The 18497-nt window shown below is 42.6% G+C and overlaps 1 protein-coding gene across 3 annotated transcripts in view; it reads left to right on the top strand.

The window, feature by feature from the left end:
* Window positions 1-6306: 6306 nt before the first annotated feature.
* Window positions 6307-18497, top strand: part of LOC112105376 (core histone macro-H2A.2) — a 37245-nt gene continuing 25054 nt past the window's right edge. Inside the window, exons 1-2 of one of the 3 annotated variants that reach the window (XM_024198145.2) lie at window positions 6307-6447; window positions 16293-16528. In XM_024198145.2, the coding sequence (XP_024053913.1) occupies window positions 16357-16528 (172 nt within the window). In that variant the 5' untranslated portion in view covers window positions 6307-6447; window positions 16293-16356. Of the gene's footprint in view, window positions 6448-10871; window positions 10893-12963; window positions 12987-16292; window positions 16529-18497 lie in introns of those variants that run through there. The other 2 variants (XM_024198147.2, XM_024198146.3) reach the window with 2 other exon arrangements.

Here is an 18497-nt window from a genome sequence, read left to right as displayed (position 1 = left end):
CACTTTCCTCTAGCTAGCCATATTACACCTCTGATGCATTTTGTCATGTATAACTAAAGCCATTGTTCCAACAGCAATCAATGACATACAAAGATGGACAGAAAATGGTCCATAAGACATTATGTATGTGTCATCCATGAATAGTATAGAAATGATCCCATATATGTATACAAATAAATTAATTATAGGTGAGATTTTTCACCCTCTCTAGCTCCTTTACGCTGGATAAAAGGGCTGGAGTTGCATAAAGGGGCTCTAAAACCTCCTGATCCAGCCAAGGGAGAATTAATTACTCCAACACAAGAACTGACTACAGCCACAGGCTGCCTTCAAAGGACCCCCCTTGCAAGCCCGAACATATACACTGTGTACTGAGATGTGGCTCAAGATGGAAGGCATGTTAGGTGTGGGGCCAGTGCTGCTACCAATAGGGCAGTCCCAGGGCTGTCTATATAAAACCAGGGGCTTGGTCACCAAAGATTTGGGACGATGCAAAAGTGGCTCAAACCCACCTTAGCACCCACTTCCCTGGGCTGTGAGTTCTGTGTGCTATGCCTCTTAGGTATGTCTATACTGAAGCTGGAAGCATACTTCCCAGCTCAGAGACAGACACACACTAGGTCTGCTTCAGCTAGTGCACTAAAAACAGCAGTGTAGTTGGAGGAAGCTCAGGCAGTGGCTTGGGCTAGCAGCCTGAGTATGTACTAGGGTGACCAGATAGCAAGTGTGAAAAATCAGGACAGGGGTGGGGGGTAATAGGAGCCTATATAAGAAAAAGCCCCAAATATCGGGACTGTCCCTATAAAATCGGGACATCTGGTCACCCTAGTATGTACCCAGTGGGTGAGGGCAGGTTTGTACTCAGGCACCTAGCCTGAGCCACTGTCAGTGCTAACCCCATCTACTCTTCTATTTTTTTATCGTGCTAGCCCAAGAAGAGCTAACACATCTGTCTACCTGAGCTGGGAAGCATACTCACAGCTACAGTGTAGATGTACCCTGAGAAGAGCAGCACAATCTTACTCTATGTATCTTGAAATGCTATGGGGAGCACCTTTGACTTTGTGATAGGTTGGTTTTAATCTGTCCTCAATTCAAACTTGATATAGAGCAGAATTAATTATCAGAATTATATAAACCCATTATTGTATCTTTAAAAACAAACAGACCTTGTAAACACTGTGGGCAGGTGAGGGCGTTGCACAGATGTAGTTATACTGATGTAGGTGCACCAGTGCAAACCCCTCACATAAACACACCATGCCAGTGTAAACCATGACTTGCAGTGGTGCCGCTGACCCAAGCATAGGTAAGGCCTCAGCTTCACGTTGACATTTCCAACCAAAACCAAAACTTGCAAAATGAGACAAAGTGCAGATAGTCCTTGGAGGGGGTGAAAAAGGTAAAAAGATGCAAAGGTGGACTGGGAAACAACTCTTATGTACCTTCAAGGAACATTTTCAATTATGGAATTTGTACAGAAAAAGAGGAGCCTAAATTGTTTGTTAACATGAAAATTACAGTGATGAATGACTTTGATAAAAGCATGTGAAGCAGACTAGTACGGCCCTTTGCAAAAACACGTGGGGATGCTGGTAAATTAATAAGCTAGGAACGTCAAAGAAACATGAAAAGTATAACAGTGCTATAAGCTGGATCAGAGGGTAGAGGGATAACAAACTGAAAGGTGTGGCTTTTATATGCTTAGTGCAAAAAGAATCAGGGAAGAAAAGGATTCAAATTTAAACTGATAAAAGGAAATACCTTTTTTGCATAATCTATAATTAACCTATGGAATTCATTGCCACAATATATCATTGTAGCCAGTATCTTAGTAGGATTCAAAAGATTAGATATGTACATGAATAATACTAAAAACAAAACAAAAAATGAACAACTTTTTGAAAAGATATAACCACTCATGCTTCAGGACTCTTTAACTACTGGGTGTTAGAAAACACAGGAAAGTTATGGAATTACTGCCTACTGCAGGGTTTCTTACAACTTTCTCTGAACTATCTGGTACTAGCCACTGTTACAGACAGAACTGGACTAGATGGACCACTGGTCTAATCCAAATCCAATATGGGATTTCCTATATTCCTATAACCAGCTGGGGGAAAGAGAATATATTCTCTAGAAACATAAGGCTTTTGTTTCTTTACTGCAGCTAGCCCTCCTGTACCTATCTAGTTGAGCTCTTATAGTTTATGACTAGATATTTTATACAAACCATTTATTTTGTTTTAATCTGAACGTGCTATTCCTAATAAATTCTATTTTTTAAGTAGACCATTTGAGTCTTAGGTTGCTTTGAGGTAAGGTCACTGCAGTCAGGAGAGGTGGAAGCAGCCGAAAAGTGTGTGTGTGTGGGGGGGGGGGGGGAAATTGCCCAAACAGTGGCCCCACCCCCCCATTCCCAAGCCACCTCTTCCCTGAGGCCCTGCCCCTTGCTCACTCCTCTCCAACCCCTGCCCCAGTCACTCACCCTTACAACCTGTAAAAAGTGGGAGGGCCATGGCTCCTGGTCTCCCCTGTTCTGGTGCCCCTGACTGCAGTATGTGTTGTTAGGACCACTTATGAGAGGCAGTTGGGAAGAAAACAGTCCCTTGTCTTGACCACTCCGTTAACTCAACCTTCACCAAGAAATGAACCCAATATCAGATGCAGACAGTAGGAACATGGGAAAGCCAGCTGACCATGAGGAATAGGAGGATGGAAGACAAGACTCCTCTGAATCCCTTGTCTTGAGCAGAGCAGGGAACAAAATTAGTATTTTGGCCTCAACAGAAAACTAAAACTGGGCCTCATCCAAAAGCTGGCAGTCTGTGCTCAGGAAAGTCCTAGGAAAAGAAAAGGAGTGGTATTACAAGACAGAACTTAAGTGCATTAGCATACTTTTGTTGAGTATATTGATAACACAGCACTTGCCTACATTATGTCTGGATCTAGATCATTCATGTGTGCTGATAGAGATTTGTTTATACTGAAAAATACAAAAACCAGATGTACACACAAAGTATGGTACAGATGTACTACCCCATTCTGCCTTCCCTTTGTAATTTCTATTGTTGCCATAAATTAAAGAAAAAAAAAAAGATTAAAACTTCAGGTCAGATCTCCAAGGTAGTCTGATTTTTAGCTTGACTATATTTGAGGTGGGGTTTTTTTGGTGAGCTATATTTCATTTGCCTCTTTTATTCTTTGCCTTATAAGGTCAAGCATAAAATCCACCTATCCTTTTGGTTGAGAAAGGCTATAAGAGAATTCCCTCAGGAGAGCGTTAACAGTACCCTTGGAATAGCTCAACAGTGTCATTCAAGTCATGTACGGTGCTCCCTCCCACATAAAGGAGAAAGATCCAGATCCTCAATGGTATTTAAGCCCCTAACTCCCACTGATTTCAATGGGAGTTAGGCACTTAACTACCTTTGAGGATCTGGGCCTAAGTCACCAAATTCAGATCCCAACTTGCATTTCCTGCATAACAGTGCACCGAGTTATCATAAATCCACTGTGATGGTCAAAATTGTAGTTTAATTGAAAAATCTTCAACTACTATTTTAAAGTCTACAAAAAAATTTATTGGATTTTAAAAGAAAAAAAAAACACCTCATAATAATGAAGTAATTTTAATACTGTTAATAAGATTCTGAAGTTATGAAATAGTCATTACAATTCTTTAGGAGTAACAATTTCTATTCACCAGTAAGTGTGCCATATACAAACACTATGACTCCAATAGCTTAGGAGTTAGGCAATCAGCAATTCATAAACCCCCCTTCAATAGATGTTATTTATTTTTACAAAGAAACAAATCTGTTTTGTAGTAGGAAGTCAACTGGCAGATGGTCTTTGTAGAAATAAACAGGGACAGACTCCATTTGTGTGAATAAATTTCTATTATCCAAAATTTGTAAATTTTAATCTTATAAGATTGCTAAACAGTAATACCATCTTTCCCTAAAATAGAGATAACTGACAAGGAACATTTGTTTGGGTGGAGAGCCAAATGTTATGTTTTTGTCTGCCTCTCTTCCTTGTACTATAGCTGTTGTGTCATGAAAACCCTGGATGCTTGATAACACTCTGCATAATAGCAAATGAAAATATATGCCAAGACTCCAGGATCATTGCCTAGAGCAATCCATCACCAAATAATACTAATAAGCCATCAAATGTCATTTTCCTATTGCTGATGTATAATGAAATGCAGTTTGCTTTTAACTCAGTGAAAATACATTCTTTATCCACTAGTAACTTTTCTCGTCACTCTATTCTATTCATGTTTTTATACCATCCTCATCACTGTAGTATCTGAATGCCTTCCAGAAATGTAATACCTGTAACTTTGTTAATGCACATTTAAGGATGAGAATGTGTTCTACCTACAAAAATCTAAACTTACTACAGTGTGGTAGTTGATAATTTAAACACTAAAAAGGCAAGGAATTCTCAATTAAGATTTCCACACCTAGGACAAGTTCAATAATACCAGGAGCACACTGTAAAGCTCTTCAATTTCATACCCTCCCCAGATTCCTATACTATGCTAGGGCTTGCATTATCCCTTCTTATAGAAAGGGCAGAACCAGGCTTCCCATAGAGGTTGCCAGGTCTTCTCAAAAGACACTTGCAAATATTATATTATTTTATTCCAGGTTTCTGCTGTAACATTTGTTAGTTGATGCCAGAGGAGCTTGGAAACAGCTTCTAGATATGTAACATTCATAAATGCCTAACACAGACTGTAATCTCTGCTATCCCCAATTCACACATAGGAGATAACTCTTTGGGTGAAATTCTGGCCCTACTGAAGTTAATGGGAGTGTTATTTACTTCAATAGGATCATAATTTCACCATTACTTCTTATATGATGCTTTAAATATTCACACTGCTGTTCACACATTAATTAAGCAATTGAAAATTTAATGACAATTTCTCAAACTCAATAAAACCTGTCCTGTGCCCTTGTTCTCATGAAGAACGCCATGACAGAACAAGCAGTTTCTTGAGGTGAGAAAAGTATTGAGTTTCCACAGCCCTTTAACTCAAAAATAATTTGTTCAATTATCCCCAATTATGCTCCTTTAAAACTTATATATGGAAATACTATAAGTATTTGGTGACTCCGTATTCATGCAAAGACAAACACTAATAATTATAACTGCAATCCAGCATGATTTGTTTTATATAATCCATTTGAATGGCATTTTGTGATAGCATACACTGCATCTATAGTTTGTACATAATCCAAAATACAAAAATATGTATATAAACAAAATAAGGTAAAGAAAATTATTTATTGATACAAATAAAATGGCTCAGCCTAATGACAGAAGTTTTTGGTGCTACATAGGAGACCTAGATTTATTTTTCTGTTCCAGTTCCCCCCCTCCCCTTTTTCCATTGTCACTGCATAGAACCTGCCTGATGTTAATCTAGAGCAGTTATAACAACATTTGAAATCGTTTCCTATTTTCTTGTCTCAAAATAGTATTTTATGACTCTTCTTGTTTATTTACAAAAGGTGTGTATTGTATTATGGTTAAGCAATGTTGCCAACTCTTGTGACTGCATCACAGGTCTCACAATATTTGTTGCTTTTTCAAAACCCCAACTCCTCAATTGGTGTGACTGAAGAGCTCAGCTTTCATTTTGAAAAAAGGCAAGTCTGTAGCTTTTGTGGTTATGGCAACAAGCTTGAAAATACTAATTCCTAAACACTTCCAACACCATATGACAAATAAAAAGAACCCCAAAGATGTTATTTTTAAAAACCCTCATGATTTTAAAGCCGATTTTGTGATATTTGAACATTTAGGGTTGACAATACTGCATACTGACCTCACACAATGCCCAAAATATTCTACTGGCTAGCAGATCACTCTCCCCCACATTTTGGGATGAGTGGCTCCCTTAATACCAATAGGGGCACCAAACCCTGGATCTGGGTGCTATGAACCAGCCCTGGATATTATTTAATGTCCCACCAAATATGTCATTTAAAGGACCCCTAAACCTCACAATGGCGCCAACTCTCTCTGTCCCCCTCCCCCTCCCCCGGCAGCCCAGACTGTCCCTGCACTCAGGAAAGCCTGCTTTTATTTATGCACTGACCCACGGCACCCCCGCAGCCAAGGCCGGGGAGCCCTTTCATCATCAGCGGGTCGGTTTTGGAAGACAGGAGCCAGCGGGCCTGGCCAGGGAGAGGCAGCGCGCTGTGTGCGGGCGGCAGGGGCTGTTGCAGGCAAGCTGCAGTGACTCCTCCTAGAGGCGGTATGTGGAGAAGAAGGAGCCCCCCCCCTCCGTCCCCCTCCAGAGCTGCCGCCGCCATTGAAACATACAATACAAGAGAAAGCTAGCGGCAGGCGAGAGCAGCCCCGGGGAGTCAGCGGCAGCAGGAACCTCCCGAGGCGGGGAAGGCGGCGGCGACCTCCGGGCAGGTGAGGAGAGAGGCCCGGCGGGTGCGGAGCATTGGGGGGGGCAGGGCGAGGAAAGCGACCGATCGGACGCTCCGTCTACCCAGGCTCTCCACTCGCGGCTGAGGCAGGGCGGCTGCCCCAACCCGCTAGCCCGGGGTGAAGGAATCCTCCGAGGGATGGGGGCGGGCCGGCGCTAGGCGCGGGCTGACCCCAGGGAAAGGCCTGGCCGGGGGCACGGAGGGCCGAGGCGGGTCCCAGCTGTGGGAGGTCTGGGCGCAGGGTGGTGATCGGACCCCGGGGATGCGGAGCCGGTGCTCTGTAGGCTGCGCTGTGCGGCGCCAGGAGCGATTCCCAGCGGCGCGGTCCGGAGGGGGTGTGCGCTCTCTCTCCCTCCCTGTGTGACTCTCCCCGGGGGAGTGGGGCGAGGCGAGGGCACTCCCCCTCCGCTTCCCTTTCCGGGACGCCCTTTCGGTCGGAGCCCGGTTAATGGCAGCCTCCATCGAGCTAAGCCTACAGCCCCCCCCCGGAGCCGTGCTTTGGGGGCGGGGCTGGCAGCCGACCGGCACCTGAGACTCGATCTTTGGGGTTTGCGCGGGAAGATCCCTTCCCTCCGGCGGGCGCGCGCCCTTTAACAGCCCCCTCTCCTCTGGCGCGCGCGCTCCAGTGGGTCGCTTGTATAGCCCCGAGCCGTTCGGAGCGCGCCTCGTACCCAAGGCCCCCTTATGCCCTAGTCGGCGCGCGACTTTCACCACCCACGTCAGAGAAGATGTCCTTCGCATGTCCGAGTCTCTAGCCCTTCGGCCAATCACTTCACGCCCCCCTAGTTCTCCTGCGGTGCGCGCCGGTGCTTTAATCTCTGGCTCGGCCAATAAGCGCGCGCACCATGCGTTGGGGGGCGGGTCTGTTGTCTGGCAAAGAGCGCAGACAGCCGAGACGCGCAGGAGGTGCCGGGGAAGGGGCCTTGGCAGTTTGCATTTGAAAAAAAAGGCGGGTTCAGATTTTACAAAAGGCTGCTGTTGGACTAGAAGCCCGGCCCCTTAAATAGACAAGCGTCGCAGAGGCTACCGCGGGGAAAACAACACAATCGCAGCCCGACACTGCTGCGGGGAGACGGCAGAGCCTGTTCTCGTTCGCTGGGCTAGAGCGCCGCCCGCCCCGCACCACTGGGTCTCCGCCTGCGCTGTGCTCGGACCCTGCGGGGGCTGAGCGCGGGGTAGCTAACGGAAACATGTCTTGTGCACAGGCACGTTCGGAGCCGCCCGCCCTGGGCTGCCCTTTCCACCAGGGCAGCGTGTGGGGCGCCCGCGTGGGCTGAAAGTGACCTGCCCCCCCAGTACAGACTCAGTTTCCCTTTGTGGCAGAGCTGCGGCGGCTGCTCTCTCTTGGCTAATGTCTATATTAGCATGTCACGTGCCATTAGGCACGCTGGTGCTGTAAACTGCTGCCAGCCTCCTACAAACTCACCTGGGGAAAGGGGGCTGCTGATAATCAGCTGGCTGCTGATTATCTACCCTCTGGTCAGCCATATTCATCAACGCCTATCTCTCTTCTACAACTCTTCAACTCCCACATTTCACTTCATCTCCATCATTGGGGACAGAAATTTGCCTGCCACCAACTTAAAAACATCTCAAACATTCACAGTTATCTCAGTTACTCTTGTGCTGAAGCTTCTACTAACTCCATATTTTCTTATGATTACTCTCATTTTTGGCCAGTGGCCTTCCTTTAGGGCCTGTTTAAAGGGATACTGTTAACTTTAAATCCAGAGACAAAGTGGGTGAGGTAATATCTTTTATTGGACGAACTTCTGTCCAATAAAAACACCCCCCGCCCCCTGACGGACATAAGTTTCACCGCCAAAAGTGCTGGTGTCGACAGCTCTATGTTGGCAAGAGAGGCTCTCCTGCTGACATAGCTAACATCGCTTATGGGGGGGTGGTTTAATTATGCTGGCAGGAGAGCTCTCTCCACTGCAAGGTCCGTAGTGTAGACAGCCGGAGACAAGCTTTTGATCATACACAGGTCTGTGAAATGTACTGCACATAACTGCACATATTTCAAGGGACTATTCAGGGTGAAGTGTCCTGTTCAAGGTGATTCACCCTGAATAGTCCCTTGAAATGTGTAGTAACTACTTAAGCTAAACAATCTGTTCAGATCTTGAATTTAGCTGTGATACTGAGTATGTTTCCCAAACCTGAAGAAGAGCTCTGTGTATGCTTAGAAGCTTGTCTGTCTTACCAACAGAAGTTGGTCCAATAAAAGATATTACCTTACCCACCTTTCCTCTCTAATATCCTGGGATTGACACAGCTAAAACACGGCACACAACTTGAAATCCAGTTAGTTTTAAAATTTGAGTTAGAAATAATTGCAGTTACTATATCTGCCTCTGTATACCACTGCTGATTTGTGTGGATTTATAATCTTATTTGTTTACAAGTTTCTATCACTGTTGTTGCTGCTGTGTGAAAAGCATACCTAAACAAAAAGGGGACATAATTCAGTAATAGGATAAAAACAAACAATATATTACTAAGTACACAAATTAAGCAAAATGAAAACAATATTTTTGAATCACTTTTAGATATGGTAATCTTAGGTGTTATGTGAAGCAGTAGTAGGTAAACATTTTTTCAGACAAATAATGGTTTTAGTTGTCCTAGTTTTCCAAGCCCCCTTCCTGTACATGCAACAACTTTTTTTTCTTACTGGTGCCTATAAAAAGGAAAATAACTTCCCTTTCTGTTAAATTTTAACAGGTTTCTTGTCTGTTGTAGAATCCACTACAAAATCCCCTCCCCCCCATTCAAGATACATTTTGAACTTGTCCCCTTCCCCACTTTAACCACTGGAATAAAAATTATAATGGTGGTGGCAGCCACTACCAGTACATTTTAAATGGGACCAAATCTGGCAGGCAGCTTCTGAGCACACCTACCGAATTGAGTCCTGCATGTAAGTTAGGCAGATGAATGTCTATCTTCCCTGGGCCTGTAGACTGCTCTGGTGCTTAGGTGGAAGATAGGTGTCCAAAGGCCTAGAGTGAGGTAACATTGTGGATGCTCAAAGGCAGAAACTTAGGTGTCAAGGGAACTTTTACCCTGAAAAATATAGATACTGTGCAAGTTTAGGAGCCTACGGGTTTCAGCACAAATTTTGTAGACTGCAGTGTAGTCTAAGGCTATGTCTACACTACATACCTTACAGCAGCACAGCTGTACCGCGGCAGCTGCGCCACTGTAAAGGTCTTCCATATAGCCACTCCATGCCAACAGGAGAGAGCTCTCTCGTCGGCATAATTAAACCACCCCAATGAGTGGCTGTAGCTATGTCGGCATGAGAGCATCTCCCACTGACAGCGCTGTCCACACTGGCACTTTGGTCAGTGAAACTTATGTCAGTCAGGAGTAAGAGTCCTATAAACTCAACTCATGCTGGCAAAACAGCTTGAGAAACAGAAACTCAGAGCTCACTTAAATTAGCATACTTTGATTGGGACTGGATGAAATAAAGGGAAGTCCTATTTCATAACTACTAAGTGTCAGAGATGTAGCCGTGTTAGTCTGTATCCACAAAAACAACAAGGAGTCCGGTGGCATCTTAAAGACTAACAGATTTATTTGGGCATAAGCTTTCGTGGGTAAAAAACACACTTCTTCAGATGCATGTTGTAATTTTCACTCCATGCATCTGAAGAAGTGGGTTTTTACCCACGAAAGCTTATGCCCAAATGAATCTGTTAGTCTTTAAGGTGCCACCGGACTCCTCGTTACTTTCATAACTGAAGCTTTGGTCCCACAAACATATGTGCACACGCATGCAAATCAGGTTGATTTGTTTTAGTGATCATGCTGTTGAGAGGTAACATCATTAGCTAGAGCCAGGCATGGTACATATGTTTAAGCTTTCTTTACTCCATTTGGCCAATGCACCTCAATCCTGACCTAACACCTCTTTCATGTTCAGGTTCTCACAAGGTTCTGTTAAGGTATCTCAGCCCTGACCTGAAGCTCATAAAAAAAAAAATCTTTAGAATAAGAAGGAAAGAGTGTTGTAATCCAACGGTTCCTTGACAGTTGGGAAACAGCAGTTGGGGAGAAGTGCAAGGAACAGTTGCACAGAAGTGTGTGACAGTTGTGGGACTATTAGGAAAAATAATGATCAGGTAAAGGGAGAGGATGGAAAATTAGACACAGTGAGGGACGAGGGAGTTAGGAAAATGATTTAATTGCACAATGAGAGAACATATATAATGTAATAATTTCTCTCATTACTTTGTAGTCGAGTACTTTTTCATATCCACAGCTCTACCAATGTGCTTTGATCTTTTAACACAGATGCTGAATGCAACCACAACATTTCTGATGGGCCAAATCCTCCTCCTATTGCAGTTTTGTCATTGACTTAGAAAGAAGCAGGATTTTGTCCTTCAAAAACAATGGAAGAGAGATTAATTTAGTGTGAGTTTGAGCTAGTTAGATACTTGATAGCCATTTGAATGACAATTATAAGAACTAAAAAGGATGTGTTAGTGAGATTATTCAATGTTATAAGATAAAGTGCTGAGTTTAAGACTGGCTTGTGACAAATTAAATAAGTTTGGCAGTTTCATTTTGGTTTTTATTGCAGTATGCTATCTCATGTCCTCTTTTGGTCAACATAATTTGTAAAGTAGCTTATGTAATACTTGTTCCATCTTGTCGGAGAACTTGCTTTCATCATTATTTTGTAAAAAGCAAAAGTTTATTGAACAGTCACTGGGCCTGAAAACACAGAACAGTTACCAAGGGGAAATTCTGTTAAAATGTTGTGAAATAAAATTGCAAACCGTTGCGCAGCACTGCTAAAGTTCAGGATTGAGGTGCATTGGCACAGTTGTGTGGCAGTGTATGGCTGTTTCCTGAAGCCTGGCATAGTGTTTATCACAGTATTGCATCCATTACCATGATATCCCTAATGCAATTCATCCTTTGCTGCCAGAGTGTTAAATTCAGCCACAGAATTAAAAAGGGGGCGGGGGGGGAGGGGGAAATCAGCTAATGACATCATAAAATAGCATTGTTGTGGGGGTTTTTTATTTTTCATTTGGTAGTCCCACTACTGACATTTTAGAGCAAATATTTATCCAGTAATTAGATTTTAGATCAAATGGCAATTTTATTAGTTCCCATAACATAACAGCACTTGATTCAAAATTGGTAATTATTTAGGAATTCATAATGAGGTCACGTGTATCTTGAATTCTTAGTATGTCTATTAATAAAATAAATAATAAAACAAGGTTATTAGTTTATTCTCCCTTAGTTTTCGTTACTATACCTATTAATAAACACATTCAGAAAAGAAAATCAGCAGCATGGTGGATAAGGACAAACCGGGGGTATTTTAGACCACTGTTGACTGGTGTTTTTCTTTCTTAAATGTGACATAAGTGTAGCTAGAATTCAATTTAGATTCTCAAAGAAAGTGTCCTTGATTTCCTGATGGCTGTTAAAGATGAGCAATTTAGAACATCTAGACTAGTATTGGACAGGTGGGCCTTTTCATATAGTCACTCTCTTGGAATAAACAGAAGAACTATACCTGGATTTCAGTGCTCTCAAATGGATTTTGAATGTGTCTTTGTGATGCAGTGATATCAAAGGCTGTTAAGATCCTGATCACAGAAGCACACTATATTATGTTGTTATTCCCGGTTATAGTTTTGTCCTTCACTCCCAATCTGTCAGGGATTGCAAGAGCTGTTGAGGCAACAAGTTTAGCTCCTGCAATGAGTGAACAACACATGTCACAAAGCAGTGCCCTCGCCTCAATTCAAGATGTCTGGGGTTTCACATGCAGCCCCCCTCAGCAAGTTTGGTCATGACAATGTAGGACCTTGAAATTACACATGTAAAATTGGAAAAGATCAGGTTGCCCGTTTTAGGGCATAAAAACTGAAAGCAGGCTGAAAAATGTGGGTGTTAAAAAATAAAAAGATTTGAGTGGGAAGAGAGTTCTGTGTTGTGCCTTCATCATGCTCTGGAACTCAGAAATGCCCTTATCTACAGCCATAGAATAGATTTCCCACAGTGCCTCACTTCATGTCACCACAATCCTTTTCAACTTAACCTTTTCCTTTTTTCTTGTTCCTTTGCTGTGAATGCATATAAGAGAAATTCTGTACATATGTCTTCATCAGCAGAAGCATCAGGTGCTGCAGCCAAATTCCTCATATACTTCAGTAGAGTGGCACAGGACTTACTGTGGAGTAACTGGGATCAGAATTAGGCATTAAGGTGGACAGCTATCTTTACAAAATTAAAATGTAGCAATTACTTGACTAATAGCTGACGCTGTATCTGTAGCTAAAAGGCTTTTATACTGTTTAAGTAAAATGGCTGATTCCAGAGTCGTCATAACATTTACCTGGGAAACTTGTTTATTGTTTCCACAAAACAGGAAGAAGCAAGGAGGGAGCTAGATTTTATTTTCTTTGCTCCTTAAGCCTAGCCTAGATTGTCTCTTCCCATGGAAAACTTCTGCAGGAGGAAGCCAGAGGGGCAGAAAAACTGGTAATCATTCCCTTTAGGGCAAGAGATGCGGGACTTCCTCCCAGCTCCATGGAGGTTGGCTCCTGTGGCTGCCCAGTAGCAGCTGTGAAGGCGACCCAGAGGAGGGTGTTAATACACCTCTGACCCATATAATTTGCCTCCCAGAGTTCCAGCTGAAAAAGCAGGAGCAGAACAAAGAGGGGTGGTTTTGTGGAGTACAGCCTGTTCCCTGTTTCTCCCTGTTTCTCCCAGCTCAGTTCTACCTCCTGAACTTAATGGACCTCCATTCACATAAGACACAGCAAGAAGGAGTGTTACAGAGGTGGCTCTCACTCTCTGCCACATGGAAAGGAGGAACACTAAATATAGCCTTGGCAGAATTAGAGAGTTTTTTTTAAATATAATTTCAGTGGATAAAAATCGATGCTTATTTATAACTTATTTTTATCAATTTAAATTTTCACAATTGCTGGAAATTATGGGGGGGTAAGATAAAAATTATGAAGTGACAGTAGACGTTGAGATTCAAAAGGTTATAGCTGTATAACTGTTAAAAGACAAATTGTCAATATCACATGTCAAAATATACAAGATAAATATCCTTAAATGAAACTGTGTTCTCAGCAGCATATTTCTTACTTTGCCTATCTGTAAATTATGGATAGAAATATTTTTCATTGGTTTGCGTGTGTATGTTGAAATCAACGTTTGCCAACATTCACCGATAAACATCTAATCCTTCCAAATTTAACTATGTACACATTCACAAGGGATGATCCAGCTCCCTGTAGTTATTATAGGCAGAACCGACAGTGAACTACTGTGAACAGTGAACAGACAGTGAACTACAGGTAGTTCAGCTTGCCTTCCACCCTAACACCCTGCTTTTGATTACTTATAACTGCCAAACTTAATCACTGGGGCTGCAATTTTCCATGCTGGTGTCTACCTCAGGGGATCGCTACACTTGCAGATGTAGAGCGCTTTGAGTTAAACCGGCCTTCGTAGAGCGCAGTAGGGAAAGCGCTGCAATCTGTCCACACTGACAGCTGCAAGCGCACTGGCGTGGCCACATTAGCAGCTCTTGAAACAGCCACAGAGAGCAGTGCATTGTGGTAGCTATCCCAGCATGCAAGTGGCTGCAACGTGCTTTTCAAATGAGGGGGATGGGGTGGAGTGTGACAGGGAGTGCGTTGTGTGTATGTGGGAGGAGAGAGAGTGGGTTTTTGGGGGGCTGAGAGCATGTCCGCATGCTGTCTTGTAAGTTCAGACAGCAACAGACCCCCTCCTTCTCCCCCCCCCCGCCTCTCTCTCTCACACACAGCATTCCACAGTGAATGGTTGCTTTGTCTCGGAGCAGATAAGCATGCCGGCTGTCAGAAACGGAGCTTTCAAAGGGCATATCCACATTCCTGCAGCGATTCCAAAACAATGACAAGAGTGGCCACTTGATTTAAGGGGATTATGGGACGTTTCCGGAAGCTGATCAGAGCGCAGTAATGCAACACCTTGTTCACACCGACGCCTGGGTGTTTCAGCCAATGCGCACCAAGTGTTAATCTTCTCGCCGAGGTGGAGTACCAGGAGCGCTCTAGCCCTGGAGTCAGAGCGCTCTACGTGCCTTGCCAGTGTGGACAGGTAGTGAGCTAGGGCGCCCAGGGCTGCTTTAATGCGCTCTAACTTGCAAGTGTAGCCAAGCCCTCAGGCTGGGTTTTTAACAAATGGTTCAGCCATTTTAGAGAATGAGGTTGGGGAGAAATATGTTGCTTTGCCCATGTTAAAAAAATTCTTACAGCCTTTTAATTGAGAAACTCTAGTTCCTCCATGATTTGAGGTGTGACAGGAGGATTGCTATGGTGCCAGGAGACCTTTGAAAATCCACCCAACTTTGACCAAACCCTGCCTCATTTAGTGCACAAGGTAGATGGAGTTCAAGAAATGAATCAGGGTTGAGTAGTGAATTAGGCTGTTGTCTGTAGGACCCCTGACCACATTTGTTGTCATAGTGGGAAAGTGTTTAGTAAATGAGGCATGGAATTGCAAGAGGAGGAAGGATGGTTTCATGGTTAAGACAGTTGAATGCCACTTTTGAGAACTGGATTTTATCTGCATCTGCCAGAGTTCCAATGGAATGCTGGGCAGGTCACTAAAATAAAAAATTTCCACAGGTGGCCACTTGTGTGTTCCTCCCTATCTGAGTGCCCAACTTGATTGAGACATTGGGGGCCTCATTTGCAAAAATGTTGAACTCTCACAACTGCAAATGAAGTTAATGCGAGCTATGCTTTGAACATCTGAAGTACTATAAAAATACCAACTACTCTGAAAAATCAGATTTTAAGCATCTAAATTTGGGCAGCAAAATTAGTGGACGTATTTGACAACATAGGCCTTAATCTCTCAGTTCCCCATCTATTAAATGGGAATAATGCCACCCCATCTGATCTGTGTATTATAAAGAAATTCATTAATGTTTGTGAATCACTCAGATGCAATGATGAGTGCCATAAAAAAGCCCATACACAGGTTTTGAATGGTATACAGTAATTAAAGCATGTAGCCACACACTAAATGGTGAGGATAAAAAGAAATATTAATAGCTACCCATTCAATAAGCATTGCCTTTTTTTGTGTACTAATGAGATGGGGTCCTAAAGGAAAAAATAAATAAAAGTATGTGGCCATTTAATGCAAGATTGCATAAGAATGCATCCACATAAAGCAGCTGACTTAAGGTTGCATGGGCAACCTCACTTCTGGTATTCCCTAATTTTTGAGTGTTTTACTGTAACATTCTTTTAATGTAGTTTATTTATGTAGTTTTATTTACCGTAACAAACAGAACCAAATGAAACTTCATTAAATAATGATGAGTGCTGCATGCCTATCTCCCACCATGGTATGCTGAAAATATTCCCCGCACTTTGTAAATTGATTTTAAGACATTTAGCAAGAATTAAATCCTTCCACTGCAGATGCATCATCACCTGCTATACACAACAAAGAGATGTTTACAGATATATTGAATAGCAGCAGTTTTTTTCTATATTATAATCAGTTAATGTGCATTCAATTTTCTTGTATTCCCCAAACTGCTCTTCCTGATCTATTTCTGTCTTAATATACAGTATGCAAAAGAACACAGATTATAGTGTTTTGAGTGCTCAGATTGTATGCTGTTTGATAAGTGATGCTTCTGCTTTAATATCTGTATTTATTGTGGCCAGATCAATGTCTCTGTGAGAAAGCACAAGCAAGTCTATATTGATACTGTTCTGTAGAAGTTTCTGCTATACTCACCATCAATCCATCTCTTTTCCCTTGCAGCTTTGTGTAGGTGCAAGTAAATAAAAACTTTCTGTCAGCAAATTGAAAGGAATATAGCAGCAAGATGTCTGCCCGAAGTGGGAAAAAGAAAATGTCCAAAATGTCACGCTCAAGCAGGGCAGGTGTTATTTTCCCTGTGGGGAGGATGATGCGCTACTTGAGGAAAGGAACATACAAGTACCGGATAGGTGTTGGAGCGCCAGTCTACATGGCAGCTGTCATAGAATACCTAGCAGGTAAATTAAGAGCCTCATTTTAGAAGTGCTGATCATGTACAGAGCCAAGTGAAGTCCATGGGCTATGCACACTGGCGGGGGGGCGGGGGAACAAGCTCTAAAAGAGTATAGAATATACCAAAATGCATTTAATGGGATGAGGTGAATTCCTTCACATATTGGAGCAGCAGGGGCAGCATGCTTGATCATTATGTGGAAGGATCGTGTAACTGTTCTGCAATGATCTCTTTGCCTGATCTAAAAGTGTGATGGGCCATAAAGGGTGTTGCATTGCGTACTTTTTTCACAAAAGAGAGACCAATGTAGGACTTTGAGAGAGTTGGATGAGTATAACAGACGAGAAAAAAGGAGAATTCATGTTACTCTAATAGCATGTTCTAGTTAAATTAAACTACATTCTCTTTAACCGCATCTACCCTTACCAAAAAAAAGCCCACAAACAAAACCCAAAACAAAAAAACCAAAACTTGTTAAAGTGGCTGTGAAATGTGGTTGTGGTTCAGCTTTGTTATGAAACAGTTTCTGCTTGCTTACATGTCCAGAAAACAAACAAAAACCCAACCCCCTCTCTCCCCCCGCCCCACACACACCCCTACCTTTAATGATGTTAGAGAATGTGTTTTAACTTTAGTAAATACCTAAGCTTTATGTGGTGCCATGAAATTGAACATAATGCACCAAGGATGGGGGTGGGGGAGGTGACACAGGTTGCTGTTGCTGCACTAGGTTTTCCCCTATGAAGACATTCAAGTTCATATTCTTATTAAGATCTAGAAGAATTTAGCTTCAGTTTCACCATAATATAAATTTGTCCACATCACAAAATAGTCCCTTAGCATAATGTCATTGTACCTGTTGGGGGGAAGGTTCAGGTTGGAATTACAGGGATGTCACAGTTGGAGACTGAGGTGTATTAGGAGAACTGTGAGGAGTCTGAGGCCTGGACTAGTTGAGTGTGCTGCAATTCACAATTACAGTTCCTTGCAAGAGCTGCATGGGGGAAACTTGCATGGAGCCTGCTTGCCCACGTAACAGCATATGTGTCTGTAGCAATTGCTATCTAGTCCCTTTTACACATATTTGATGCACCCTCCGTTATAACTCCTCTCCTTGTCAAAAAAATCATAAGTTTCCTTTTCAAATGCATAATACAGAAGGCTTATTTTGAGACATTGAAGAAATAAGCAAGTCTAGTTTTCAGGCTTTTGATTATGTATAACAGGAGGGAACAAAATGCTGGTGACACTTTCATATTCGCCATAAAGCAATTCTGAAATCAGAATTCACCTTTTTCTAACACTGGTTTTGAAGTTAAAAGGAAAAATATTGTTTATATGGTACAAATACAGTTAAGTTTAAATAAAGCATTTCTGTTCACCTATGGCTCATCCAACTGCAAGAAATAATAAATCCAGAAAAATAAGTTAAGAATGAAATGCCACAGGACAAAGATCCAACCTCCAGAGAAACAGACTCAAAGTCTGAAATGGTGGTTGTGCCTTCCTCTCTTTCATTTTCTAATATATTATCAATTAAGTTGTTCCAAAATCTCGAGTGTGCATACGTAAATAAACCCATATTTACACTGTCCTATTTTATATATTAAAGAAACATTGTTTTCCTGACCATTGTAGGCGCCAAAATCCCTCTTAGAAGGATATGGTGAAGTTATGCTATACAAGGGCAAGGGCATGATTTGGGAAGACCTTGCAGAGCGTCCTTAACCCTCTGTGGCATGGAGCACAGCTCTAAGGGGATACTTGCATAGCTGAGAGGGAGATTGGGAAGAGTGAGGCCAAGAGGATCCATTGTTACATGGATCCTCCAATCTCTCCTCCCTTCCTAGCAGCTGCCTTGGGCCTTCTGTCCAAATTTGGCCAAGTTGTAAGCCTTTGAAAAAGCTGCAGTTTGCATATACTCAGTAGAAAGGTCTTTGATTTTTAACAGTTAAAATCCTTGTAGCATGCTC

The sequence above is a fragment of the Terrapene carolina genome, unplaced genomic scaffold, assembly GCF_002925995.2.
Source record: "Terrapene carolina triunguis isolate 2854851 unplaced genomic scaffold, T_m_triunguis-2.0 Scaffold95, whole genome shotgun sequence".
Taxonomy (NCBI): domain Eukaryota; kingdom Metazoa; phylum Chordata; order Testudines; family Emydidae; genus Terrapene; species Terrapene triunguis.
This window is presented reverse-complemented; position numbering and strand designations above follow the sequence as displayed.